General features: G+C 39.9%; 1 protein-coding gene and 1 pseudogene across 3 annotated transcripts in view; both read left to right on the top strand.

Moving 5' to 3' along the window:
- Positions 1–200: 200 nt before the first annotated feature.
- UBR1 (ubiquitin protein ligase E3 component n-recognin 1) overlaps positions 201–27,719 on the top strand; it is a 120,259-nt gene continuing 92,740 nt past the window's right edge. For 2 of the 3 annotated variants that reach the window (XM_040969905.1, XM_040969904.1), the window contains exons 1-3: positions 201–384; positions 18,814–19,070; positions 21,916–21,994. In XM_040969905.1, coding sequence (XP_040825839.1) covers positions 304–384; positions 18,814–19,070; positions 21,916–21,994 — 417 coding nt within the window. In that variant the 5' untranslated portion in view covers positions 201–303. Of the gene's footprint in view, positions 385–18,813; positions 19,071–21,915; positions 21,995–27,719 lie in introns of those variants that run through there. The other variant, XM_040969906.1, reaches the window with a different exon arrangement.
- LOC121149259 lies at positions 668–13,742 on the top strand (annotated as a pseudogene).

Genomic DNA, 27,719 nt, shown 5'->3' with positions numbered 1-27,719 from the left:
TCGGCTCTCGTACCTCGTGGGTGCAACAGACTGGTACCGAAACAGGACCTACCCGCGGCATCACGACAGACACAGACACACACATACAAAAACACACACGCACAGGCGAAAACCCCCAACCTCTGCAAGTCGGAGACGCCCGCTTCCGGGAAGTAGACCGGAAGCCGCGCTCGATTCGGCGTCCGACGCGATCTCAGGGGCCGTCGTAAAAGTGTCGCCCTTCGCCTTTCGGACTTGGCCACAGGTTTCCGCTCGCCTCCCGCCGCCGGGGGTCGAGCACTGCGGGCGTCAGTTTCCCTCAAGATGGCGGACGAAGAAGTCGGTGGTGCGGAGAGGATGGAAGTCAGTACCGACTTGCCCCCGACCCCTCAGCGACTGGCATGTGTAAGTCCTTCCGACAAGTTCTTTTTGTCTTCCTTCCCCCCAGCCTCCGGTCGCTCCCTGCTGCTCCGTGAGGCTTCAGCTCTTGGAGAGGCTCTGGGGGAAGATGGGAGGGGGCTGTTCATGATTGATCTGGAAGGAAGACACAGAATAAAAGTTGGTCGTCACCCGCATTTCCTGCCAGCTGACTCTCCTGCGTGGCATGACTTTGCCATTTATAAGTCTTGACGTGCACAAGCGTGCGTTTCTTTTAAATTAAAGTAGAAAGGACTGTTAATGTCCTTACATGGTGAAGTGTGGGGGCTGTGGAGGGCTTGGCGAAAGCCATTTTCCGGTAAGATGCAGTGCTAGCCCCCCTCTTGGGGCAAAGGAAGGCAAGATGCAGCACCTGCTGGTGTGTGGCACAGCTGTCCAACTTGGAGCCCCAGGGTGGAAAGGGAGAAGCTGGCCCCTATCGAGCCCTGTCAAGCCTTGTGGTCCTTCATCCTAGCACACTTTGAGGACCCCAGGTGTGGACCTCTTTGGGTGGGGGGTGAAACCTGCCCTCTGACTCTGCTTTTTAGATCTTTGGCAGGGTTTGCTTCTGCATTTTGAGATTGCCAAGGCAGAGATCGCGAGCAAAAGTGAGGCTACAGGACAAAGCTACCTCTGGAAGATAAGGAGCAGAGTACTGTGTTAGGGAATGTTCTGGGTGCCTCTTGAGCATCTGGAGGAGAGCTGTGTAGGAAATATTCCAATGTCTGTCGCTGCAGGATCCCTTATCTGCCCTTGCAGCTGTTGCATAGAAAAAAGCATGAGAGGTTTTCCTCTTTGAGATACTTCTTTGGTTTTAGTTTCAGTAAAAGCCTTCTTGAAGTACTTTAACCTTGCAGACACTTTAGCCTTGCTTTATGAGCCACAGAAATGAGTCAGTATTCAGGGACTGGCGAGACTGGCTTGGAGACAGGGAGTTGGGATAAGGGTTTGGCCACCCACTAGGTCAGTGCTTGCAGTCTTTCTCCATCCAAAATAGCAGTTCAAACTCTCTTCACTGTTGGAACTGAAGGAGGATGTATGTGTGAGTGCTTGACATGACAAGGAACTATGATAAAGGTAGGATGATTTTAGAACCAGCTCATTTTCATGGTAGCTTGTGCTTTTTTACATGTTGAAAGGGAGATGGACTGGTGGCGTCTAGTTAGTAAGGCTGTGTCTGTCATGACAGCGTTCCATATGGGTGCTAGTCTTTGTCTTGACTGCTCCACTATCAATCCAGATACCTGCGAATGATCTAGAAAGCAGTGGAAGATGGTCCAAGTGATTGAGTCCCTGCCACATATATGGGAGACTCGGAGGAAGCTGGCTGTTGCAGCCTCTTGGGGAGTGAACCATTGGATGAAGATCATCTCTCTGTAGCTTTCAAATAAGTAAATAAATCTTTAGGAGAAATGGAGAAACTGTGTGTGGTGATCAGAAAAGTTGTTTTCATTTTGTATTGCAAAAGATGACTGAGATTTATTTAAAGCTTTGGTGTATTCTTTCCAGATGGTACAAACTGTCATTCTAGTCTACTCATTTGGGATTACAGATAATGGTACTGGAATTTTTAGAAATATTACAGCTTGAGTGCCTCTGATCTGAAAACTTAAATGAAGAACTTTAAAATCCAGCACTTTTGAGCACTGGCATGATATCATAGATAGAAAATTCCACACCTAACCTCATGTGTTGGGTCATGATCCAAAAGCAAGTGCATGAAGCATATTGTATGAAGTTACTTTTAGGCTGTGTGTGTTAGGTATGTATGTTATCTGGCCAGCAGAGCCAGTCACGTGGACAGGGAGAGGGTCTGGGGATGAAGCACAGACAGGAGACCAGTGATGATTGAAATCTCTGGGAAGTCTCTCTTTATTGCTCCTTCACCTCTCCTTATATACTCTTCCCCCCCAAGTCCTAATTTAGCCAGGAAGTTGGATACAGATGAGTCCAATTATTCTAGGTGGTTTTAGTCACAAGCCCAATTCCTGTTCCTGCCCATCCCAATGCTAATCAACTCCTTAGCCCACAACATATATGGACATAAATGAATGTCCCGTTTAGATTGCAGTACTGTCCCGATATGTTTTTTGATGTGTGTGCAAGTGTTCCAGAATCCAAAAAAGTTTTACATTTGAAATACTTCTTGTTCCAACAATTTTGAATAAGGGATGCATGACCTGCATTAGGTATCTTTGGGCAAGGCTTTGGGATTTTGCAACTAGCAGGCTGATGGTGTAATGTAGCCTCAGGGAACTACATTCTGATGGCACAGATAAAACTAGTGCTCAAAGAATTTTTTAAATAAATTTTTTTTGTATGTGAAAGGCAGAGGAGCATAGGGAGAAAGAGGAAGGATCTAAATTGTGGTTTAGTGCCCAAATGGCCACAGCAGGTGGTGCTGGGCCAAGCCAAAGCCAGGAGCCAGGAACTAAGAATTCCATCTGGGTTTCAGATGTGGGTGGTAGGAAACAAAACCCCCGACTGTCTTCTGCTGCTTTTCCATGTGTGTTAGCAGTGAACGGAACTGAATGTGAAGCAGTCCAGTCCAAAACTGACAGTTGATATGGGATGCCTGTATCCCAAGCAGCAGTTTAACGCACTACATACTGCTAACTCTTAGTGTCCAAGGAATTTTAACTCAAGATAGGGTCACGAAAGAGTCACTGTTAAACCTCATAACCACTCTTGTTGGATCTCTTGATCTAGTGGAGGATCCCAGAAATCATCCTACCTTACTTTTTAAAACTATTGGGTTCAGTTTAATTCTGGGGCTGGAGTAAAATAGTTTCCAGTACTACTTCTTTGCTGTTAAAATAAGTTCAGTTTTTTTTCCTTTTCATTGAATGATTCATATTTTAAATTAGCATTGGAGACAGAGAATAAAATAATAAAAGCAGAATAATTATGGAGATTTGAGAAGTTTTATTGGTCCAAATAAAGTCTTATCCTTGGTTATAGTTTTTGATTTTTTTTATGATTTATTTGTTTATTGGAAAGTCAGATATACAGAGAGGTGGAAAGACAGAGAGGAAGATCTTCCGTCCTATGATTCACTCCCAAAGTGAGCGCAACGGCCAGTGCTACGCTGGTCCGAAGCCAGGATCCAGGAACTTCTTCCGGGTCTCCCATGCGGGTGCAGGGTCCCAAAGCTTTGGGCCGTCCTCGACTGCTTTTCCAGGCCACAAGCAGGGATCTAGATGGGAAATGGAGCTGCCAGGATTGGAACCAGCACCCATAGGGGATCCCAGCACGTTCAAGGCAAGGACTTTAGCTGCTAGGCCACGCCACCAGGCCCTAGTTTTTTATTTTCTTAAATCAGGTTAGCTTCTTGGATTCTAGGTATTTTTCTGTCACACTGCTGTCACTGAGCATGAAGACTGTCATATTCGCAAATATCACCAATGTGCAATAAGAGTGAAATAATAGGTATTAATTATTGGACATTTTCAAAAGTTATTGCTCAGAATAACCAAGGGAGTTCTGTAGATTTAGAATGAAGTTTAGACATCTGTGTTTTCACATCATGCAATGCTGATTCTGAAATCATGCTTCATGGAACACACTTTGAATAACATTTAGGTTGATATTTGGAAATTCTAAGTGCAGAATTGACAGTTGTGGTTGTAGGAATGGGTAAGAGCCCTGAGGAGGAAAATGTATGTGTCTTGTAATTTTCTGTTTTTTTTTTTTTTTTTTTTTTTTCCTGTCGTTGATTGTGGTTTTTCATTTAAGGGGATGTATAGTAACTGTGTAATGGAGACTGTCATATCCAGATGTGAGGATACAATACAGTATACATCTTTACTTTCAGATCAAAGATGGACTCCCAATGAAACCGTTTACTGTATCTTGACAACAGAATGCTGGACTCTCTGCCACTGTCTATGCCTGCAATGATGGACATATGATTGTTTATGATGAACTGTAGTAATAATATGGGGGAGCTCAGTGGAGGGGGAAAAAGGGACTTGGGGAGAGGGTAAGGAAAATCCCAGGGGGAACTGTAACATAAAATGATAATGGTAAAAAAAAAATAAGAGTTGAAAGGATGGGGATGGGTGTGAACTTCTTTAAGGAAAAAGACACACAATTTTTAAAATACAAATAGGTATGAGTTGAAAAAAATCACAATAAATTATAAATAAAATATATTAACATCAATTAAAAAATGTATGTGTCACAGGGGGACAGTAACACACACACACACACATACACATGCACACATATAGAATGAGGAAGTGGACAGATGACTCAGTTTCAGTTGTGGGAAAAGGAAGAGAGGAGGTAAGGACCTTTAGAAATGGACCAGCCAAGCAGGTGGGAGGTGCGTAGTTTTGAAGGTGCTTTGTTGGGTCCATGGGAGTGAAGATGGGACGACAAGATTGTAGTGACAGCAAGCAGTGGAGTGCGTAGTTTGAAGTGCTTGTTGGGTCCATGGGAGTGAAGATGGGGACGAACAAGATTTGTAGTGACCTAGGGATTTCTACTGATGGAAGATAGAAGAAGGCAGGAGGCAGTGAGGGAGTGCATTAGCTGTATCTCCAGGACCTAGCACATTGCTTCAGAATTTTTAATGAACAAGCTAAAAAGACCATCAGAAATGGGATTAAGTAGATGTAATAGCAGTTGAAGAGATTAAAAGATAGGCTAAAAATTTGTTTAGGGAGAATTAAAACTTAACTTTGTTGAGGTATAATTCATACAGAATAAAATGTGGCTATTTCATACATTGACTCCGTAAATTTTTTTTTAAAATATTCTCAGCAACTATCTTTTTTTTTTAAAAGATTTATTTTTATTTTTATTGGAAAGGCGGATATACAGAGAGGAGAGACAGAGAGGAAGATCTTCCGTCCAATGATTCACTCCCCAAGTGAGCACAATGGCTGATGCTATGCCAGTCCGAAGCCAGGAGCCTCTTCTGGGTCTCCCACACGGGTACAGGGTCCCAAAGCCTTGGGCCGTCTTCAACTGCTTTCCCGGGCCACAGGCAGGGAGTTGGATGGGAAGCGGGGCTGCTGGGATTAGAACCGGCACCCATAGGGGATCCCGGGCGTGCAAGGCGAGGACCTTAACCACTTGCGCACTGTGCCGGGCCCGGCTGGGTAAATTTTGATAAATGTATACACTTGTGTGACTAACACCAAATCAGGATTTATAGCATTTGCATTACTGCCCAAAGTTGTGTTACGCCTAAATTGAGGGGTTATTATTATTTTTTTTTGTCAAGGAGAACATAATTTTAAAAAGTTTGGTGTTTGTTATAATGAGTAAAAGATCTTGAAAAGATAATGTGTTTTGATGAATAACCTTTAAGCATTGAGACACAGAAGCTGTGAGAAAAGGTTCATGACTTCATTCTAGGTGATTTCCCTTAAGGAGCACAGCTTTCCAGTGCTTTGTACACACTTTATAGTTACGAAGTTAGGTATCTTGCATACTAGCTGCAAGGGCTTTGTTACCAGATCTTAGGGCTAATTTTAGCCAGGGCCCCTTGTTTTTCATCATTTTAATTTCTCGGTGGGCAGTTGGGGGAATTCTGATTTTCAGTATTAGATTCTGTACAATTACCTGTGAAGTTAGATTTTGAAGCCTCTGGTTAAAGCGGTTTAGTCTGACTGCTTGGAAGAGGCTAGGACAGGGACAGTTGTTGAATATCTGAAACTGTCTTGTGTTTAATGGCAGACATCATCCTGGAGATAAAGAGCTCTTGTCCTCGATGCCAGCTAGGGAATTAGTCTGGATAGATATTTGTGTGAGACAGTAGGATGAGCCTCAGATTTCTCTTGCCAACACCCTATCCATTTCTGCATCTGGATTGTCAGATGCCATACTCTGAAATCATTTCCCTGAAGCTTTTAATCCATTGCCTTAGATGTTAACACAAAGACTAAGACCTCTTTAGTTCCGGGCAGTTTATTATGAACTCTTATGTGCCCCTCCAGGGCATTCTGAGTTAAGGTGCTTCTTTTTGAAGAAAAAAAGAAATAGTAGTTACTTAATGTGTGTTTATTTCCTTTCCCCCCACCAAAACATTTGGTATGGTTTGTTTCGGTTTGGTTAAAAGTTATACTCCTGGCTGCCACTGTGGCTCAACTGACTAATCCTCTACCTTCAAGCGCTGGCATCCCACCTGGGTCCTGGTTCATGTCCTGGCTGCTACACTTCCAAACCAGCTCCCTGCTTATGCTCTGAGAAACCAGTAGGTGATGGAACAGGACTTTTGGACTCTGCAGCCATGTGGGACACCCAAAGAAATTTCTGGGTCCTAGCTTTGGATCAGCCCAGCTCCAGCCATTGTGGCCACTTGGAGAGTAAACCAGCAAATGGAGGCTCTTTCTCTGCATTTCCTTCTCTCTGTAAATCTGTCTTTTTCAATAAAAATAAATAATCTCTTTTTTGAAGGTGATATTATACTCCTGTAATGAGGTGAGAGCTTATGGGAATACGTAGTACTGAACATTACTGAGTGACTCTGGATGAGTTACTGTTTTGCCCTAAGTACTCAGTACTGGCACAGTGACATAGGTTCTGTCTGCAGTGAAGTTACTCATGTGAATATCGGTTTTCTGCCAACGGTTTACTAGTTACTAGTCTTCAGAATAAAGTCTATTTAATTGTTTATTTGGAAGAATGAGGCTGTAACCATTTAATGTGTCTTTATGGGCTATTTTAAAATGCTTTTGAGCTTTTACTATTTGTAGATAAGCCAGAAATGACTTTAGCCACATGCAGCATATGTTGATTTAGCTATTGATTTTTAAAAAAATCCACGCATATGCTTTGCCTTGTTTAAAAAAAAAAAGGAATTTCAATTGCTTTACAAATACATATGTCACACAGCAAAAAGAGACAATGAAGTTTGTACCCTGAAGTTCAGGAGAGCCCAGAAACTTGGAGTGTCACCTATGACCAGTGATGAAAATGGAAGAGCATAGCTTAGGAACAGAATACTTGCAGAAACTAAGTTCTGACAGCATGCTTATACATAATCTCAATAGTAAAAGAGGCCTTGCTTATCATGTAGCTCTATATTTAACCCTATTATTTAATCATTAATCAACCTGCTTATCTAATCATTGCAGAAAAGACAGAGAAAACTTACTTTTCGTGTTTATAAATAGCATAAGGCTGAAAAGGATAACAAACACAGTATATGATGAAAAAAATAGACTGAATATTGCACTAAAGATATTGAGGTGAAACTTAATTGAGATCAAAGTAACGTCCTCTGTGTAGTTTCATTTGTATGCAGGACTGGGTCGCATGTGATTTAGTTGTCTGCATGTTCACCAACTTACAAGTGTGATGTGACTGCCAAAAATACTTTTTTTTTCAAGATTTATTTATTTTTATTACAAAGTCAGTATACAGAGAGGAGGAGAGAGAGGAAGATCTTCCATCTAATGATTCACTCCCTAAGTGACTACAATGGCTGGTTGCCCTAATCTGAAGCTGGGAGCCAGGAACCTCCTCCAGGTCTCCCATGAGGGTGCAGAGTCCCAAAGCTTTGGGCCATCCTCGACTGCTTTCCCAGGCCATAGCAAGGAGCTGGATGGGAAGCAGTGCCCACATGGGATCCCAGGGCGTTCAAGGCGAGGACTTTAACCACTACACTATCGCACTGGGCCCTGTTTTGTTTTTTAACAGCAGTTTAGTGGCTAAGATAAGGAAGGTAGTAAAGTGGTCTCAGTCCTCAATATAAGGTCATATTATGTATGTTTCATAACAGAGTAATTATTGTGGAGAGTGGTCTGGATAACCTGTCATTAGCGATAGGCAGAGTTCTGTGGACTCTTCATTCCAGTTTTCCTGAATGAGGAAAATAATGAAAGATAATAATTACCTTCACCTAACTGAAAGGCTGGTTGGTGGTGCAGATTTATTATCGGTACTGTAGGATAGGAATAGCAGGGGGGTAGACTGTGTATTCATTTTTTGCAGTAACAATGGCAATTGGCTGTAAGTATTCAGGTAGGTTTAAGTAGTTTACCACGAGAAATGATACAGAGGTATTTTGTTCTTTTTTGTTTGTTTTGTGGTAAGCAGGTAAATTAGAGTTGTCTTTTTTTTTTTTTTTTTAAGATTTATTTATTCTTATTGGAAAGGCAGATATACAGAGAGGAGGAGAGACAGACAGGAAGATCTTTGTCTGATGATTCACTCCCCAAGTGGCCTCCATAGCCAGAGCTGAGCCAATCCGAGGAGCCAGGAGCTTCTTCTGGGTCTCCCACGCGGGTGCAGGGTCCCAAGGCTTTGGGCCGTCCTCGACTACTTTCCCAGGCCACAAGCAGGGAGTTGTATGGGAAACAGGGCTGCCAAGTTACAACCTGGCGTTCAAGGCCAGGACTTTAGCTACTAGGTTACTGCACCAGGCCTGGACTGGAGTTGTCTTTTTAAACTTTGAATCTATCAAGTGGGATTATGAGAAAACATTGTATAGTCAAAGATTTCTTGGTGTCCGAAGTTGTGAAAATTTCTAGGGCCTTCAGATTTTGTTACCACTTTGAATAAAGAGCAATTAAGAAAGTAATTACAAGGATTCTAAAGTCTGTAGAGGTTCAGCAGTTGTCTATGCAAGGATATGTTCTGATTTGAAGAAAGAATCTCACATACCTACGTAAGTTTTGTTTTCAGAGTGATGTTCCCAGACAGGCATCCAACTTCCTGGGTCAGAGCTGTGAGCATATCTTTTAGTCTCTGTGGAGATGAAGAAAATGTTTGGAATGTTTGGGAATTGAAATGTTGTGGGGATTTTTTCCCAGAGCAGTCAATTAGGAAATGTTGACAAAAAAATTCTTTTTTAAATAGACATTGAAATTAGAAGTTTTTTTTTTTAAAAAGACATATATGTTTTTATTGGAAAGGCACATTTCCTGAGAGGAGAGACAGAGATAGATCTTCCACCTGCTGATTCACTCCTCAAATGGCTGCATCGGCTGGAGCTGAGGAGTTAGAAGTTTTTTCCAGGTCTCCCACGCAAGTGCAGGGTCCCAAGGATTTGGGCCATCCTCGACTGCTTTCCCAGGGCACAAGCAGGGAGCTGGATGGGAAGCAGAGCAGCTGGGCCATGAACCATGTCCATATAGGATATCTACAGTTGCAAGATGAGGATTTAGCCACTGAGCCATTGCCCTGGGCCCTCAATTTTCTTTATAATCACAAGCTTAAGCATCCACTAAAAAAAGAATTCAGCAAATATTAAATAGAAAAAAACCGCCACTGTTTCTCAAGAGTATAAGCAAGGACTATAAACAGTCTAAAAATAGCAACTTTACACATCTACGTGACATTTCATTGTCCTCTCTGTATTACCACAAATCATAAAACGTATTTGTCTAGTGCAGATAATAAAGGAAAAAATAGACAAATAGGTTAATATTAAGGTAAAAATGCTTCTGCATAGCAAAGGGGGCACTAATTAAGTGAAGAGGCAACCAACAGAATGGGAGAAAATAATTGCAAACTAGGCAACTAATAAAGGATTAGCATCTAGGACATATGAGGGTCTGAAAAACTCAATCCAGTTAAGAAATGGGCTAAGGATATGTACAGGTATTTTTTTTTAAAGATTTATTTTTATTATGTTTTTATTGGAAAGGCGGATATACAGAGAGGAGAGACAAAGAGGAAGATCTTCCATCCGATGATTCACTGCCCAAGTGAGCGCAACGGCCGATACTATGCCGATCTGAATCCAGGAGCCTCTTCTGGGCCTCCCACGCGGGTGCAGGGTCCCAAAGCTTTGGGCCGTCCTCGACTGCTTTCCCAGGCCACAGGCAGGGAGCTGGAAGGGAAGCGGGGCTGCCGGGACTAGAACCGGCGCCCATATGGGATCCCGGGCGTGCTAGGTGAGGACCTTAACCACTTGCGCCACTGCGCAGGGCCCTGTACAGGTATTTTTTTTTTTTCTTTCTTTCTTTTTTTTTTTTTTTTATTGTTGCTTACATTGTATTATGTAGTACAGTTTTATAGGCGCTGGGGATTCCCCCCACCCCTCCCATACCCCTCCCCCCATGGTGGATTCCTCCACCTTGTTGCATAACCATAGTTCAAGTTCAGTTGAGATTCATTGCTTGCAAACACATGCCTAGCATAAAGTTCAGCGTCTTGTTGTCCAGATAAGTTCAGTGGCCTCTTGGGGAGACCTTCTATGGTCTGAAGATAGGTCTAACAGAGTAAAGATCCGGTCAGTTAAAAGGCCCAACAAGGTCTCAGTATCAATATCCTGTACAGGTATTTTTAAAAAAGATTTATTTATTCTTATTGGAAAGTCAGATATGCAGAGAAGAGGAAAGACAGAGAGGAAGATCCTTCTGTTTAGTCACTCCCCAAGTGACCGCAATGGCCAGAGCTGAGCTGATCTGAAGCCAGGAGCCTCTTCTGGGTTTCCTGTGTGGGTGCAGGGCCCAAGGCTTTGGGCTGTCCTCGACTACTTTCCCAGGCCACAAGCAGAGAGCTGGATGGGAAGTGGTGCCAAAGGAACTAGAACCTATGCCCGTGTGGGCGTGCAAGGCGAGGGCATTAGCTAGGTTACCAGACCCTGTACAGGCCTTTTTACATTTAAGTTTTCGTATTGTTTACCTAGATGAAAGGGATATATGCCATGACTCAGCCATGCCATTCCTGGGATTTGCCCTAAGGAAATGAAATCAATATATGAAAGTTATCTTTTCTCCAATGTTTATAGCAACCCAATTCACAATGGTAAAGTTAAAAATTTTTAATTTCATTCCCATCTGAAATGGGGGAAAATGTTAAATGTAATTAAAAAAAAAAAAATCAAATCCACTCCAATCACCAATTGTAATTCCTGAATGTGTTATCCAGTAAAATAAATGTGTAGTTTTTCTTACCTGTTAAAAAGAAAAGCAGCCTATAAAACTGTACTACATAATACAATGTAAGCAACAATTAAAAAAAAAAATAAGAAAAAAAAAAAAAAGCAAAAGAAGGTTTAGTTGAAAAAATTTCCAAAGTTGTGGCAATAATGGAAAATCTTTTGAAAGAGTATAATTATGTTCTATTTCTTGTAAGAATTCTTAAACAAAGGTGCAGAAGGCTTCACAGTGCCAATTTTCATTTTGTGCCCTCAAGCAAGAACAAAATAACATTTTAGCAGTTACCAAGAACTTTAGTTGTATACCTATCCCAAGCCTATAGGAAAACTAGGCTTTTAAACACAAAGTTTCTCCCTTTATGGTACTTACTATATAGTGAGGAAACTTGTTGGATACTTTTATCTATTTTAACTTTAATTTTATTTATTAGAAAAATAGAGAAACTAAAATCTTTATCTACTGAGTCACCCTCCAGATGCTTGCAACGAGAATAACAAAAGGATCCAGTGCAATGGCTTAGTGGCTAAATTCTAATTGCACTCCCAGGACCCCATATGGGCCCTGGTTCATGTCCAGCTACTCTTCTTCCCAAAGAGTAGAAAAAAAGTTCAACACAAAAGGGGCATGTTGATCTTAGTGCCTTTGTCAAAGGCTTCCTGATATCAATGATTTCTTTCTTTTTTTGTTTGTTTTAAGATTTATTTATTTTTATTGGAAAGTCAGATATACAGAGAAGAGGAGAGACAAAGGAAGAATTTCTTTCTGATGATTCACTCTCCAAGTCACTGCAATAGCTGGAGCTGATCAATCTGAAGCCAGGAGCCGGGAACCTCTTCTGGGTCTCCCACGTGGGTACAGGGTCCCAAAGCTTTGGGCCGTCCTCGACTGCTTTCTCAGGCCACAAGCAGGGAACTGGATGGGAAGTGGGGCCGCCGGGATTAGAACTGGTGCCCATCTGGGGTTCTAGCATGTGCAAGGTGGAAACTTTAACTGCTAGGCTACTTCACTGGCCCCCATCTTCTTTTTCAAAAAGAAATATGCATATGCAATGTTTGACCACTTAATATAGCTTTTGAAAAGCACAGAGAGAAATCCCATATGCTGGCTTATTCCCTAATTTTGTAGAGCTCAATCTGACTGTGGTACTTAGGTTGTAGGGACCCAAGTACCTGAGATAAAACTTGCTGCCTCCTTGGGTGCATATTAGCAATAAGCTGGAATCACAAAAATTGCCAAGATTTGAACCAGGTGTTCTGACCTAGGGTGGGGCATTCCAAGCGAAGTCTTAACCATATGCCTACTTCTTCCTGCTTCTTTTTTGTTGTTGTTGTTGTTTCTTATTATTGGTGATATTCAATAGGTAACTGCAGGATTTCTCTGCTTTAACTGCTTTAATGTTAACTTCCATTCTTATAAAAGTTACTGTCTTGGGCCGGGCGGCGTGGCCTAGTCGCTAAAGTCCTTGCCTTGATCGCGCCAGGATCCCATATGGGCTCCAGTTCTAATCCCGGCACCTCCACTTCCCATCCAGCTCCCTGCTTGTGGCCTGGGAAAGTAGTCAAGGATGGTCCAAGGCCTTGGGACCCTGCACCTGCGTGGGAAACTGGGAAGAGGTTCCTGGTTCCCGGCTTCAGATTGGCGCAGCATTGGCCATTGCGGTCACTTGGGGAGTGAATCATCGGACAGAAGATCTTCCTCTCTGTCTCTCCTCCTCTCTGCATATCTGACTCTGTAATAAAAATAAATAAATCTTTTTTAAAAAAAGTTACTATCTTGGAGGATTTGCTTTGATACTAAATAGCATCATCTTAAATGTACATAGTATGTAGGTTTTTAAAAGTTCTTCTAATTGCAAAAGTATTGACATGTTTCTAACAGTCAAACAGGATAACATTGTTTCAATTAAAATGTGAAAATACCTAGAGTCTCTTCATAGTCCCTTTTAACACTCTCATTCGTTGGTTGTTTCTCCTTGTAGAACCTAGTCCTCATTAGGAAAGCATATATTCAGAGTTGTAGTTGTACATGTGTTGAATTGCAAAATTCAAATTTTAAAGTTTTAGAAGCATGTATAATTTTAACACTTATACAAATGAAATTTAAACCCTGACAGTGGCTCTTGCAGTGTTTGACATACCTCCGTAGGCTTTCCTACAACACAGCCTCCATCAAAACTCCAACAAAACCAGACTGACCAAACTTCTGGGAACAGAAATGTGTACTTTTACACCAAGAAGTTTGGGCAGGCAGCAGAATCTGCCGACTGAGAAGGGTTCGTGCTGCAAGATGTGAAGTACTGATGAGGTTTATCTAAGACAAAAAAACATGTCAGTAGGGCCTGTGGTGGCTTCTTGTGTGCGAAATGAGTGTGTCAGGATCAAGAGGGCTTTCTTTGCTAAAGAGCAGAAAATTGGTGTCAAAGTGCTTAAGGCACAAGCACAAAGTCAGAAAACTTTCGAGTAATTAAAAATTAAAAAAAAATTTTTAAACTCACTTTTTCTACTTAGCAATTTTATGATATTCTAGCCATGTAGAATGGTTTGGTTATACAATACTGCTTATAATTATCTGCAAATTGCCTTTTAGAAAGAATGGGCTATTTTAATTCCTATAGTAATATCTAATTCAACATATTTTTCTGCAAAGTATTATTAAGTTAATTTGTAGATGGAATATTAAGCTTTGTAAAAGCAAACTGAAAAAAAAACAATGAAACACCTACCACTTTTCTTTAGAGGCCTAAGATGGAATCATATCTAAAATGTTTTTAAAATATTTATTTGAAAGATAAAATTATAGAGTGGGAGGGACGGAGGAAGAGAGAGTAAGTGAGTGTTTTAGTCACTGATTCCCTCCCCCAAATGCCCATAACACTTGGTGCAAGGCCAAACTAAAGTTGAAGAGCCAGGAATTCCATCCAGAAACCCACTTGAGTAGCGATCCGTTGCTTTCCTGGCTGCATTAACAGGGAGCAGGACCAGAAGCAGAAGAGCTGACACTCCAGCCAAGCGTCCTGCTCTGGGATCTAGGATTCCCAAGTAACTTAACTTACCCATCAGCCATGCCAGTATCTAAAACTCTGAATCCAGTTATATCAGCAGTTTATAAATTTTTTTGGATGAGTGCTAGAAATTTGTTATGGTTAAGTAACATTCTAATTTCTAATTTCTAATTTCTCTTTGCCCTGAAAAAAAAATTTTTTTTTAACATTCCAAGGGGGGATTTGCTTACTTTGTCTAAACTTTGTGTGATTTTATAAATATTGTTCATTTCTGTTTTTAAGATTTGTTTTATTAAAAAAATTTATTTTTCTATTGGAAAGGCAGATTACAGAGAGAAGGAGAAACAGAGAAAAATCTTTCTTCCACTGGTTCACTCCCCAAGTGGCTGCAATGGCCAAAGCTGAGCCAATCCAGAGCCAGGAGCCAGGAGCTTCCTCCACGTCCCCCCGCAGGTGCAGGGTCCCAAGGCTTTGAGCCATCCTCCACTACTTTTCCAGGCCACAAAGCAGGGATGGAGCAGCTGGGATATGAACCAGCTTGCGTATGGCTTCCCAGCAATGCAAGGCAAGGACTTACCTTGCCTTCTCTTCTTCTTCTTCTTCTTTTAATAGATTGAAGAGTTCTCATTTTCTGTCTGTCACTTTTTATAGGATTCCTTTAATCCCTTGATGATTTGCTTTAACCTATATAATACTTCCCAAGGGCTCTGAGCAGTCAGCATGATAGGACATACAGCTCGAGTCACAGGTTTTCTTTGGCTAAAAGGGCCTGTGCTTCATAGACGGCTTGCATGTGTTTGCCATTGTTGAGTAGGGTTAGCATATTGGTTGTCTCTGCTCTTCCTTTTCACAAGTGTTGTTGCACCCATAGAATTAAGAAATAATAATAAGAAAAAAAGATTTAAGTAGCAGAGACAAGTCCATTTTAATATACATAAATTCATAATATACATAAAGTTCACCTTGATTATTTGGTTGAACGAAAAATTTGAGAAAGGCTCTGTGGAGTAGAATTGGATATTACTTACTCATGTTTGTTTTGAAGAACAAAAGTTTTAAAATTCTGTGTAAATCCAGTGTATCCATTTTTTTTTATGATTAATGCTTTTAGTGCACTGTCTAGGAAATTATTCTCCCCCAAGAATATTAGGCATTTCCTTCATAATGTTTTATAGTGTGGCTTTTATACATAGGTTTGTAGCCTGTTTCAATTTTTCGTGTGTATGAGTGTGTGAGGGTCTGGATTCTTTTATTTATTTTTTTGAGATTTATTTATTTCTATTGGAAGGACAGATATACAGAGAGGAGGAGAGACAGAGAGGATGATCTATCCGATGATTCACTCTCTAAGTGACTCAAACGGCTGGAGCTGAGCCAATTCAAAGGCAGGAGCCAGGAGCTTCTTCTGGGTCTCCCACACTGGTGCAGGAACCCAAGGCTTTGGGCCGTCCTCGACTGCTTCCCCAGGCCACAAGCAGGGAGCTGAATGGGAAGTAGGGCCACCAAGATTAGAACCGGCGCCCATATGGGATCCTGGCACATTCAAGGCAGGGACATTAACAGCTACACTATCATGTCTGGCCCTGAGTCTGGATTCTGTTTCCGATTCCAGCATCCCACTAATGTGTACCCGGGGGAAGTAACAGGTGATGGTTCAAGTACTTGGGCCACTGCCACTTTCATAGGTGACTCAGAGTTCTAGGCTCCCAGCTTTGACCTATCCCAGCTGTAGCTATTGTGGCCATTTAGGGGGTGGGATAGGGAAAGAACTTCCTCAAATGCCTGCCTAATCTGGAGGTAGGCCATGTTGAAGCTAGGATCAGGAACTCCAAGAGATAGCCCTTGTGGGTGGCAGAAACACAGTTGGGGCATCCTCCCTTGTCTTCCCATGCATATTAGCAAGAAGTTGGGCCAGAAGCAGAACAGTAGGGACCTGAACTGGCACTCTAGTATGGGATACTGGGACATCACAAGCAAAGACTTACTCTATTGTCCTGTAATGTGTGCCCCTTAAACTCACGTGTTATGCTTAGTGGTCACAGGAGAGAAACTACCCTCACCCACTGCCTTCCCCTGCCTCCCATCCACCCTCTCCATCCTAATTGAAATCAAAGACCCACTTGGGTCTGTAACACATTTCAGATCAAGTGTTAATTGAATTTAATTGGAAGGATCTTATTTGCAACTAAATTTCCAGTGGCTAGATAGTAGACAACCATGTCTGTTTCCCTTGCCTCTGTTTGCTAGAGCCTGCTTGCAGATTGACATTAGTAATAGTAGCTTGCTTGGGTGATTTGGGAACATTCAAACCTAATATTTAAGCCTGAACTGCCATTGGGTAATTTTCAGTTACTTAATTTTATTCAAAAGGTTTATTTATTTTTATTTAAAAGACTTACAGAGAGGAGAGAGAGAGAGACAGAGACAGACAGAAAGAGGTCTTCCATTTTCTGGTTCATTCCCCAAATAGCCACAATAGCCAGAACTGAGCCAATCTGAAGCCAGGAGGCAGGAGTTTCCCCCAGATCTCCCACGAAGGTGCAGGGTCCCAAGACCTTGGGCTGTCCTCCACCGCTTTCTCAGGCCATAAGCAGGGAGCTGGATTGAAAGTAGAATGACTGAGACTTGAACTGACATATGGGATGCCAGTGCTGTAGATGGAGGATTAGCCTGTGGAGCCACTGTGTTGACTCCTTAAATATATTTTTTTAAGGTTTATATGCTTTTATTGGAAAGGTAAATTTACAAAGAGAAGGAGAGACAGAGATAAAGAGCTTCCAGCTACTGGTTCACTCCTCAAGTGGCTGCAATAGACAGAGCTGAACTAATTTGAAGCTAGGATGCTGGAGCTTCTTCTGGGTCTCCCATGTAGGTGCAAGATCTTAAGGCTTTGGGCCATCTTCTACTGCTTTCCCATGCTACAAATAAGGAGGTGGGTGGGAAATGTAGCAGCTGGGACATGAACTGGTGCCCATTTGGGATCCCAATATGCAGAAGGTGAGGATTTAGCTGCTGAACCATTGCATTGAGCCCTCTTCAAATATTTATTTTTATAAAGCAATACTTGATACCTGGAAAGCTGCTTTTTAAAATTGAAGAGTGAATGATGATGTTAATGAAATTTGCATGAAGTATTAAACCCACTTATTGTGGGACGCAGAAATTTGATACAAGCAGACATAGGCTTTCCTTGATTTTAATGCCTTCTACATCATTCCAACTGGTAAAATGCCTTTAGTTTGACTTTTTCCATAATGGCTCATTTTGAGATTATCCATGATGTTGTTGTAATAGCAGTTCATTCCTGTTATTGCTAAGCAGTATTCCATGGTTGCTTATTCCACAGTTTATTAATTTGCCAGTTGAAAGGAAATTGGATTGTCTTCAGTTTTGAGTGATTATAGATACTATAACATTTGTGTCTTAAGCTTTAGTGTGAATGTAAAATTTTATATCTTGGGTAAATACCTAGTAGTTTGATTGCTGGTCATATGCTAAGTGTTAAATTTTGCTTTGTAAGAAAATGTCATTCATGTAAAGGGACCTTACTGTTTTGAGTTTCTGCCAACAGCTTCCTTTCACGGATTTTTCTGTATCCTTGTTGACTTTGACTTTTTTCTTTTCTTTTTTTTTTTCCTTTTTCCTTTTTTTTTTCCCCCTTGGAGAGGGAGAGGGTGAAGGGAAAAAAAGGGAGGAACAAGCACACTTCCCAACTTCCTGTAGAACTAGCAGGGACTGGCCCGGGGCTGTAGTGGGAAGCTGGGAGTTCCCACATGCATGGTGGGAACCAGTTATTCCAGCCATCACTGCTATCTCCCAGGATCTACATTAGGGAGTAGCTGGAGTCAGGAGCAAGAGACAGAAGTTTCACCCCAGTACTCATATGGGGACATGGGTATCTTAATGGCTAGGCCAAATATCTACCCTTTTTGGCATTTGAAATTGCTTTTATTTTCTCTCTCTCTTTTTTTTAAATTTTGGTCAGTTGTACAGAGGTATCTCTTTGTCATTTCAGTTTATATTTCCCTGATCACTAATGACGTTGAAGCCATTTGTAACCATTTCTTTTGAAGAATGCATGATATTGCTTTTGGTGAGGTCTACTTATTTTTGTATATATGTTCACACACAAGATATATGAATATATATGTGTATATATATGTATGTATATGTATAAATACATATATGTATATATATGTATAAATACATATATATATACACACATATTTGTTATCTAGTTTAGCAGGATGGTTCCTTGAAACAGTTAAAGTTAGAGGAAAAGTTTTGTACAACCTAAGATGATTGTGGAATCACTTAGCAAGAAGTGCTGATTCCAGAATGGAAGGGTAATTCAAAAGTGGAGAGACAACTGCTATGATTGTTTTTTCCAGTTTTCTGTGATATATGCACAATTGCTTATATGTTTTTGAAATACCCACTTTCTTTTGGAATTATTGAAATATAAAATATAGTGTAATCACTTTGGAAATATTATGCTATTGCTTGTGCCTCTAAATCATTCAGAAGGAACTTGTAGGAAAGTCTAATCTTCATCTTCATTTTTTTTTTCAGTGGTGGGATCAACATATTGATTTTTATACTGCTTTTATGCAACATTTGGCACAGTTGGTACCAGAAATTTATTTTGCTGAAATGGACCCAGACTTGGAAAAGCAGGAAGAGAATGTACAAATGTCAGTATTCACTCCCCTGGAGTGGTACTTGTTTGGAGAAGATCCAGATATTTGCTTAGAGAAATTGAAGCACAGTGGAGCATTTCAACTTTGTGGGAAGGTTTTCAAAAGTGGAGAGACAACATACTCTTGTAGGTAAGAGTTAGAAATTCTAGGATTGATTATAATTATGGATTTGTTCTTTTGTACCAATTTCATGATTTACTTTTCCTTATTTACAATATGTTTAATCCTACATAACTTCCTTTTATTATACATTTTTAAATCTGTTTTTGCAAGTACAGCTGTTTTTTGAATGTGTAATTCCTAATTAAATAGTACTTTAGTCTTTGCTTACTGTCCTTCAAAAGCTAAGTTGTTTATAATATAGTCAACATACTTTTGTGTGTAACCCTAGGGTCAAGATTCTAGAATCAGAGTTATTTATTAATATCAAGTGAGATTTGGTACCAAGGACTTACAAATACAAAAGCTTTTGTCACAGGACATTTTGGATATCAGAATTGTGTATCAGGGATTATGGACTGGAAGGAATAGGCATAATTTAGTTGAATACAAGAGGATGGATGAAGGGAAACTAGGAGCAGTTTTAGGATTTTTTTTTCTGTAAATCAGTTGCCTTAAATGTGGTGGCACAGAGAACTTCTTTAATTTTTAACCGTGCTTGAAATTTCTATCTTAGCTCTCAGCAGCACTTCTCATTATCTTGCTTTATTCAAGGTAGCTTAAGTTAAGATTGTGCATTTTTTTTTAAAGATTTATTTTTATTATTTTTTTTTATTGGAAAGGCAGATATACAGAGAGGAGAGACAGAGAGGAAGATGTTCCGTCCGATGATTCACTCCCTAAGTGAGCGCAATGGCCGATGCTATGCCGATCCGAAGCTAGAGCCTCTTCCAGGTCTCCCACACGGGTGCAGGGTTCCAAAGCTTTGGGCCGTCCTCGACTGCTTTCCCGGGCCACAGGCAGGGAGCTGGAAGGGAAGCAGGGCTGCCGGGATAGAACCGGTGCCCATGTGGGATCCCGGGCGTGCAAGGCGAGGACCTTAACCACTTGCGCCACCACGCCGGGCCCAAGATTGTGCATTTTTGAAAAAAAATTTATTTATTTTTTATTGGAAAGGCAGATTTACAGAGAGAAGGAGAAACAGAGAGAAAGATCCTTTCATCTGCTGATTCACTTCCCAAGGGGCCGCAACACTGGAGATGAGCTCATCCAAAACCAGGAGCCAGGAGCTTCCTCTGGTCTCCCACACAGGTGCAGGATCTCAAGGCTTTGGGCCATCCTCTACTGTTTTCCCAGGCCATGAGCAAAAAGCTGGATTGAAAGTGGAGCAGCCAGGAGGCGAACTGGTGTCTATATGGGATCCTAGTGGTAGAAGGGCAAGGCTTTAGCCACTGTACTGGATCCAAAAGTTCAATTTTTAAACTTTAGAAATATGGAGAAATGCTTTTGTTTCACTATTATTCCTGGCTTCACTGATTTCTGTATCACTAGTTGTTGTTAAGAATGTAAATTTTTTTAAAGATTTTTATTTATTTATTGGAAAGCCAGATATACAGAGAGGAGGAGAGACAGAGAGGAAGATCTTCCGTCCAATGAATCACTCCCCAAGTGAGTGCAACGGCCGATGCTATGCCAATCCGAAGCCAGGATCCAGGAACTTCTTCTGGGTATCCCACAGGGGTGCAGGGTCCCAAAGCTTTGGCCTGTCCTCAACTGCTTTCCCAGGCCACAAGCAGGGAGCTGGATGGGAAGTGGAGCTGCCGGGATTAGAACCGGGACCCATATGGGATCCCGATGTGTTCAAGGAGAGGACTTTAGCCGCTAGACCACGCCACTGGGCCCTGTAATTTTTTTTTGTCCTGTTCTTTTCTCTGGTGAAAAATTGTTCCCATGTTTTATGTACTATTTTGTTATACAACATAATGAAGCTTATTTAGCCTCTCCCATATTTTCAGCTAAGCTCTAATCAACTTCAACTAAAGTATAGGAACCTTTTGTAAACCTCATGTATCCAAAAGTTTCATGGAGACAGTTTTCATTGTTACAACTAGGGACTGGTACTAGCATCTAGTGGGTAGAAGTTGAGGTTGTTGTATGGCCATACCACCCTGAATGCTCCTAATCTTGGAAGCTAAGTTGGGTTGAGCTAGGCTATTACTTGGATGGGAAAAGACAAGCTTACTGCTAGATATCCTGCAATGAATAGGACAGTTCCTTGTACCCCTATAAAGTAATTAACTGGTTCAAAATGTCTGTAGTATTTGTAAGTATTGTCCTAAAAAGTTCAAAAGTCATATGTATTTTAAAGAATATTATTAACCAAACTTTCCTGTTAACTAGCCTTTTTAACATTTATTTCAAAAATTTCTCAATGTTATGTGTTCATCTTGAACAACTTGAAAAGTTAATCTTGTAGTTTGTGCTAATTTGTATTGCTCTGAATATTTCCCTGGATATGTTAAATCATATACTTAAAAAGTTACTAGTAATGAAAAAAAGTAAGAGAGATGAATTTTTTTGTCATTCATTTGATAAACAATAACCACTGTGTGCCAGGCACTTTTTGAGGAGTTTGGGTTTCTAATGAATTTTGTCTTTATTCAAGCAACATTTGATCAAGAAAATTGTCTTTATAAAGTATGTTTACAAATTTGATAGAATAAGATAAATGAACAAAATTGAATCTTTTCATAAAATTGATTTTGAGTTATAATTTAACAGTGTGAAGACATGTGAAGGCTAGACTTAGGAAATACCAAATATATAAATTTGCAACTAAAATGTATTTGAAGTGAAGCTGAATTTATGCACAATGTTGTCTTTATTTAAAAACATTTTTAGAATTCTGCTTTTGAAGCACTGTCATGTTCAGTTTGTATGCCATACAGGAAACTTACTCACTTGATATTATTGTCATATCGTGAGTATCAGCAGAGTCTTCTAAATTTGCAATCTGATTGTCAATCTATTTCAGAGACTGTGCAATCGATCCAACATGTGTACTCTGTATGGACTGCTTCCAGAATAGTGTTCATAAAAATCATCGCTACAAGGTATGAAAATATATTCATTAGGATCCTGATAACCATCTAGTCCAAATTCTTGACCAATACTTGACTTCCTGCTGTAACAGAGCTTTGATGCATGGACTTTTTAGCTTCTATTTAAGCATATCACGTGATAGAACATCTACTATTTCAAGAGATAGCCCTCACAAATTTTTGGTGAGCTTTATCTTTTTATTTTTAAGAGCAGAGTTGGAAGCTATTTTTTTAAATCTATTTTATTTATTTTTCTAAAGACAGTGTTACAGAAAGAGAGACAGAGACAGATTTTCTATCCACTGGTTCATTCTCCTAATGTCATAACAGCTGCAACTGAGCCAATTTGAAGCAAGAGTCAGGAATTTTTTTTTTGGGTCTCTCACATGGGTGTTCGAGCCCAAGGACTTGAGCCATCCTCTGTTGCTTTTGCAGGTTGTAAGCAGAGGGCTGGATGCATATGGTCAGCCAGGGCACACACTGGTGCCCATATGGGATACTCGCACCACAGGCAGAGGCTTAAGCTACTTTGCTATGGCACAAGTCCCAATATATAATTTTTTTTAACAAAATATTGTATAACAACTGTGAAATAAGCACTTGCATAATAGATACTCAGGCTGGGAAATAACATTGCCAAATCTTAGAGTCTCTCCCATCCCGAACTTGTAACGCTTCTGGATTACAGTTGCAGCTTCTCTCCTGTATCTGTGATAGTGATACCCTTGATTTTTATCTTTATATGGTCTGCAACCTAAGTCATAGTAAATGGTTTTTATCTGTTTTGGAACTTGTAATTATATTATATAGGTGGTGTACTATGATGCGTGTATAGTATAAAATTATAATTTTTTGATTGTTTAGTAGCATAATATATGTAGGTATAATTTATTAGCTTTTATAATAACCCTTATCTTCATTCATTTTCCTAAAAATGGGTATATAAGATTGCTTCTAATGTTACATTTTGGTACACATGTAAGGGAGTTTCTCCTAGGTACATATTTAAAATAGAATTGCTGAGTTCTAGGGTATATATTGATAATATATTTCATAATGTCAGATTTTTTGTAACATGATTATATTAATTAGCAGCTTTTCAGTTACATATGAAAGTTATCTTGAGTTTAGATATATTTTTCAAATATAGTGCTGGTTCTGTATTCTAGGTCTTAACCAGACAAGATGGTTGATGTTTCTCTGTATGTACGAGTGTAGCATACCTAAAGCCCTGTGTAAATGGAAATAATATATTGAAGCTATGCAGACCATTGAAGTTGCATAAAAGTTGTTTTAGTAGTTTTGGGCTGATCTCAATATTAATTTATCCATCTGAGGAGGTGATAGGCTGTAAGTTCAGATTATAGGTATCGTTATGCACAAGAAAAAAGGAGATTGGAAACTTAAGAGAAGTTAAAATGTTCCAAGATTGCAAAGCTAGCCCATCACGATGGCTAAGTAGCTAGATCCTCACCTTGTAGGTGTTGCGATCCTGTATGAGCATGAGTTTGTGTCTGGCTATTCTGCTTCCCTTTCATCTATCTCCCTGCTTGTGGCCTGGGAAAGCAGTAGAGGATGGTCCAAAGCCTTGGGACTCTGAGTCCATGTGGGAGATCCAGAAGAAGCTCTGGCTCCTGGCATCGGATAGGCTCAGCTCCAGCTATTATGGCCATTAGGGCAGTACACCAATGGATGCAGAATTTTTTTTTCTCTCTCTCCATCTCTTTGTAAATATTATCTATATTTCCTATAAAAACAAATAAATATTTTTTAAAAGATTGCAAAGCTAATTATTAATAGAATTCACAAAGTTTGTTGTTAGCGATATTCTATATTTCCTGATCATTTCTGTGAGTTGTAATTTTCTTGTGCTGGAGAAATTCAGAAATAATGCTAGAAATAGAGACAAGCAAAAGGTTAATAATTTTGTCTTATTTCTGCTTTGGGAGACTAAAGAGAAGAAATGCTGAAGGCTCAACATCAAATTCCTTAGATATAAAGACTCCTAAACATATGTTTCCCAAGCTTTGGGATATTATGGGACAATTTCAGAAAACTCTTGAGTAATACCTAAGGGACTTTGAACTTTTTATCAACCAACGAAGTTGAATTTTAGTTTAAAAAATGAGGACAAGAGGAGAGGAAAATGAACAGTAGCTTAAAAAATTGTGCCATCTGATATGTAATAAAGGAAAACATATTTTAATCCCGAGAAAGTATTATAACCTCAGAATAAAGAGTAAGCCCTTTGAATACATGCAACACTACAAAAGAGCTTACCATATTGTCACCCCCTTCTTTTTTTCTCATCTAATTTGTGTTAGTTTCAGGAACCCCTTCATTAACTGCCTTCATTTATTTAAATTTATCGGTCTCCATCTCTACCACAAAGCGACCTTAGGTTTCCTATGTTTAGATTGTTGCAGTGCCCTCCTTATTACTTAGACAGCCTGTGCATGAATCAATACTCATTAGAAAAATGAGCCATTGTGTGGAATCTGAAAAAAATTATATTTATAAATTTAAAAAGTATTACTCATCAGAAATGTGTGTGAAGAAAATGGAACATTTTTGGTAGGTGAGTTAAGTTGATATGAGTGTGCATGTGTGAGTTTTGGAGGAAAATGAAGGAGTGATTCCTAAGTGAATAGGTAACCTCGGAGGCCGTGTGTCGGACTCTGGGTGTCCACACTGATAAGCATCTTCAGCAGTGTCGGTCACTCTCTCAGTTTGGCTACTGGGTTCATGGGTGTTTATTGTATTGTTATTATATCTTGTAACTTACCTATATGTTATATTCTCTCATTTGTATAATAAAACACTCATAAGAGAAAAAATTGAAGTTATTAATAAAAATTAAGAGATAGGAAAGTATTTGTGTTGCTTCAGAGAAAGGTGGAAAAGATTATAATAGCATTGGGAAATTCAAAATTGGATATTCTATAAGAAAGGACCAAGAAAAACCTTTAGTAGCAAAATGATTCAGTGAACCTTTTTTTTCCCGTTTCTAAAGATGCATTTCTTTATTTGAAAACCGGACAGAGAGAGAAAGGGAAATTTACTAGTTTACTCTCCAAATGATCTTAACTGCCAGGGTTTGGCCAGGCCCAAGCCAGAAGCTTCTTCCAGGTCTCCCACGTGGGTGCAGGGACCCAAGGGCTTAGGCCATACTCCATGGCTTTCCCCAGGCACATTAAGTAGGGAACTGGAAAAGAAATGGATCAGCCAGGACACCAGGACACAAACCGGTATCCATATGAGTTGCAGCCATTGCAAGTGATAATACAAAGTACAAAGTATCTAAAAGCACATGCAGGTGTTTAGCCATTAAAGTGCCAGATTTTGATGCCTGTGAATGGCTCCCAATTCCAGCTTGCTGCTAGCTCAGACCCTGGGAGGCAGTGGTGATGGCTCAAATATTTGGGTTCCTGCCATCTGGGTTGAATTTCTGGTTCCTGTCTTTGCCTTCATCCATTAACAACTGTTGCAGACATTTGGGGAATGGCTAGTAGATGGGAGCTCTCTGTTTTTTTCGTTTGTTTTTGTCTTTTAAGCTATAAGCTCCAAACCCACTCTTAAAGATTATTGGATTATTTTTTCTGTGTGCATAAATGTCTTTAATGTGCTATTAAGTGAGAAAAATGAGTTATAAAAAATATATTCAATTAGTGATCTATTCAGAAAAAATTAATTTTAAAATGAAATTTCAGTTATAGAAGTTATACTATAAACAAAAACATAAAATTATGCATTTTTGGTGTTTTTTTAAAACATGACTGTGCTATTTAATCATAATTTATGTTCACATTTTTCTGTTAGTGGGAGACTTTGAGTTTCAGTTTTCTTAAAATGCTAAATTGTTATAGTAAGCATCATTATATGTACATCATTTTTGTATATGTAGGATTTTTCCTTTGGATAGAATCAAAAGGAATTACTAGATTAGAAGTATAGAACTTTAAGAGAAGTCAGGTTGCGCGTTGAATGTTTTTAAGATTTATTTTGTTTATCTGAAAGGCAGAGCTACAGACAGAAGGGGAATGATAGAGAGAACTTTGTTCTGCTGGTATCCTCTCCAAATGGCTACAGAGACTAGAACTGGGCCAGGCCAAAGGCAGAGGCTTCTTCTGGGTCTCCCATGTGGTTACAGGAGAACAAGGACTTGGGTCATCTCTTGTTGCTTACAGTGCATATTAACAGTGGATTTGAAGTGGAGTAGCCAGGACTCAGACCAGTGCTCATTTGGGCTGTCGGCAAGGCAAACCTTGGCTTAACCAGGTTAACCTGTTATGTCACAATGCTGACCATGTGATTTTTAAAAAATCTTTAAAGTCTGCTAGTTTTACTGGAATATTTTGTAATCATACTGTTTACTTATTTATTTTAAAGATTTATTATTATTTGTTGGTATTATTGGAAAGACAGATTTACAGAGAAGGAGCGACAGAGGGAAAGATCTTCCATCCACTGGTTCACTCCCGAAGTGGCTGCATTTTTTTCTGATTCTGCTTCTTCATCTCATTTGTGTTCTCATAAAAGCTTGTCCTGCTATGTTCCAATATTAACTTTTCATTTGTATCTGGTACATCTTGTAATTTGGAATTCATTTCTCATGTGTTATTTTTCATTTCTTTTTATTTTTTCCCTAAGTTCAATTGAATCTTTGTCTTTTGTGCATTTCTGTTCTGTTTTTTTTTTGCCAAGTAAAGGTGTTTTAGTCCAATTAAATTTTTTTGATATCCCCAATTGCAGGTTTTGAGGCTGTGTGATTTAGTTTGGAACATCATGTTACAGTTTTCTAAAGTGTTATTTGTGTTTTGACTACTATTACCCTGTTTTGTCTGTTGTCATTGTTACAGTATTTATGTGAAGATGGTCTGCTTTTTTTTCTTTTCTTGTTCATTTCCTGGAGCTGAGTCACAAATGCTGTCTGTCAGTTCTGATCCCTCTGTGTAGCAGTGATTGGAGGGGAGCGTTTGGCGTGTATTACTTCTCTCACGTTCCTTAATTTTCCCTTGTTTATTTTCTTTTTTTTTTTTTTTAAGTAAATATGGGGATCAGAACATTTTGGATCTATTTGCTTTTCCCCTAAAGAGAGCATTTCTCTGAGGCTGCCACTTCTGGTCCTCCTCATTCCTATGAGCCTCGTGTCCCAGCCTGTGTTTAGATTTTTATCTTCGTTTTAGGTTTTCCCATTTTGTCTGTTTCTCTGTACTTCATTTAAATCCTCTGTCTCCCTTACTTTTTTTTCATGGAGTAGCTTCACTCTCAGATTTGAAATGATAATTAATGGGAACTTTGTTGGAATAATTTCTATGAAAGGTTGTGGTATTTCTATTTTGTCACTTATTACAGTAGAAATCTTGGATCATCTGATTCAGTCTTTATTGTATGGTTTAAAGGAAGAAATTTTGGGGAGGATTAAAAATATCAGACTGCTGGGCCTGGCGTGATAGCCTAGTGGTCCTCACCTTACATGCGCCAGGACTCCATATGGGTGCTGGTTTGTATAAGCTGCTCCACTTCCCATTCATCTTCCTGCTTGTGGCCTGGGAAAGCAGTAGAGATTGGCCCAAAGCCATGGGATCTGAAAGAGGCTCCTGGCTCCGGGCGCCTGTGTCAGATCGACACAGTTCCAGCCATTGCAGCTGCCACTTTAGGAGTAAATCAATGGATGGAAGATCTTCCTCTGTGTTTCTCCTCTTTGTGTATCTGACTTTCTAATAAAAATAAAATA

The sequence above is a fragment of the Ochotona curzoniae genome, unplaced genomic scaffold (assembly GCF_017591425.1).
Source record: "Ochotona curzoniae isolate NIBS_2020 unplaced genomic scaffold, NIBS_Ocur_1.0 scaffold_4701, whole genome shotgun sequence".
Taxonomy (NCBI): Eukaryota; Metazoa; Chordata; class Mammalia; order Lagomorpha; family Ochotonidae; genus Ochotona; species Ochotona curzoniae.
The sequence above is the reverse complement of the archived record's forward strand: the minus strand, read 5'-3'. Positions and strand labels throughout refer to the sequence as shown.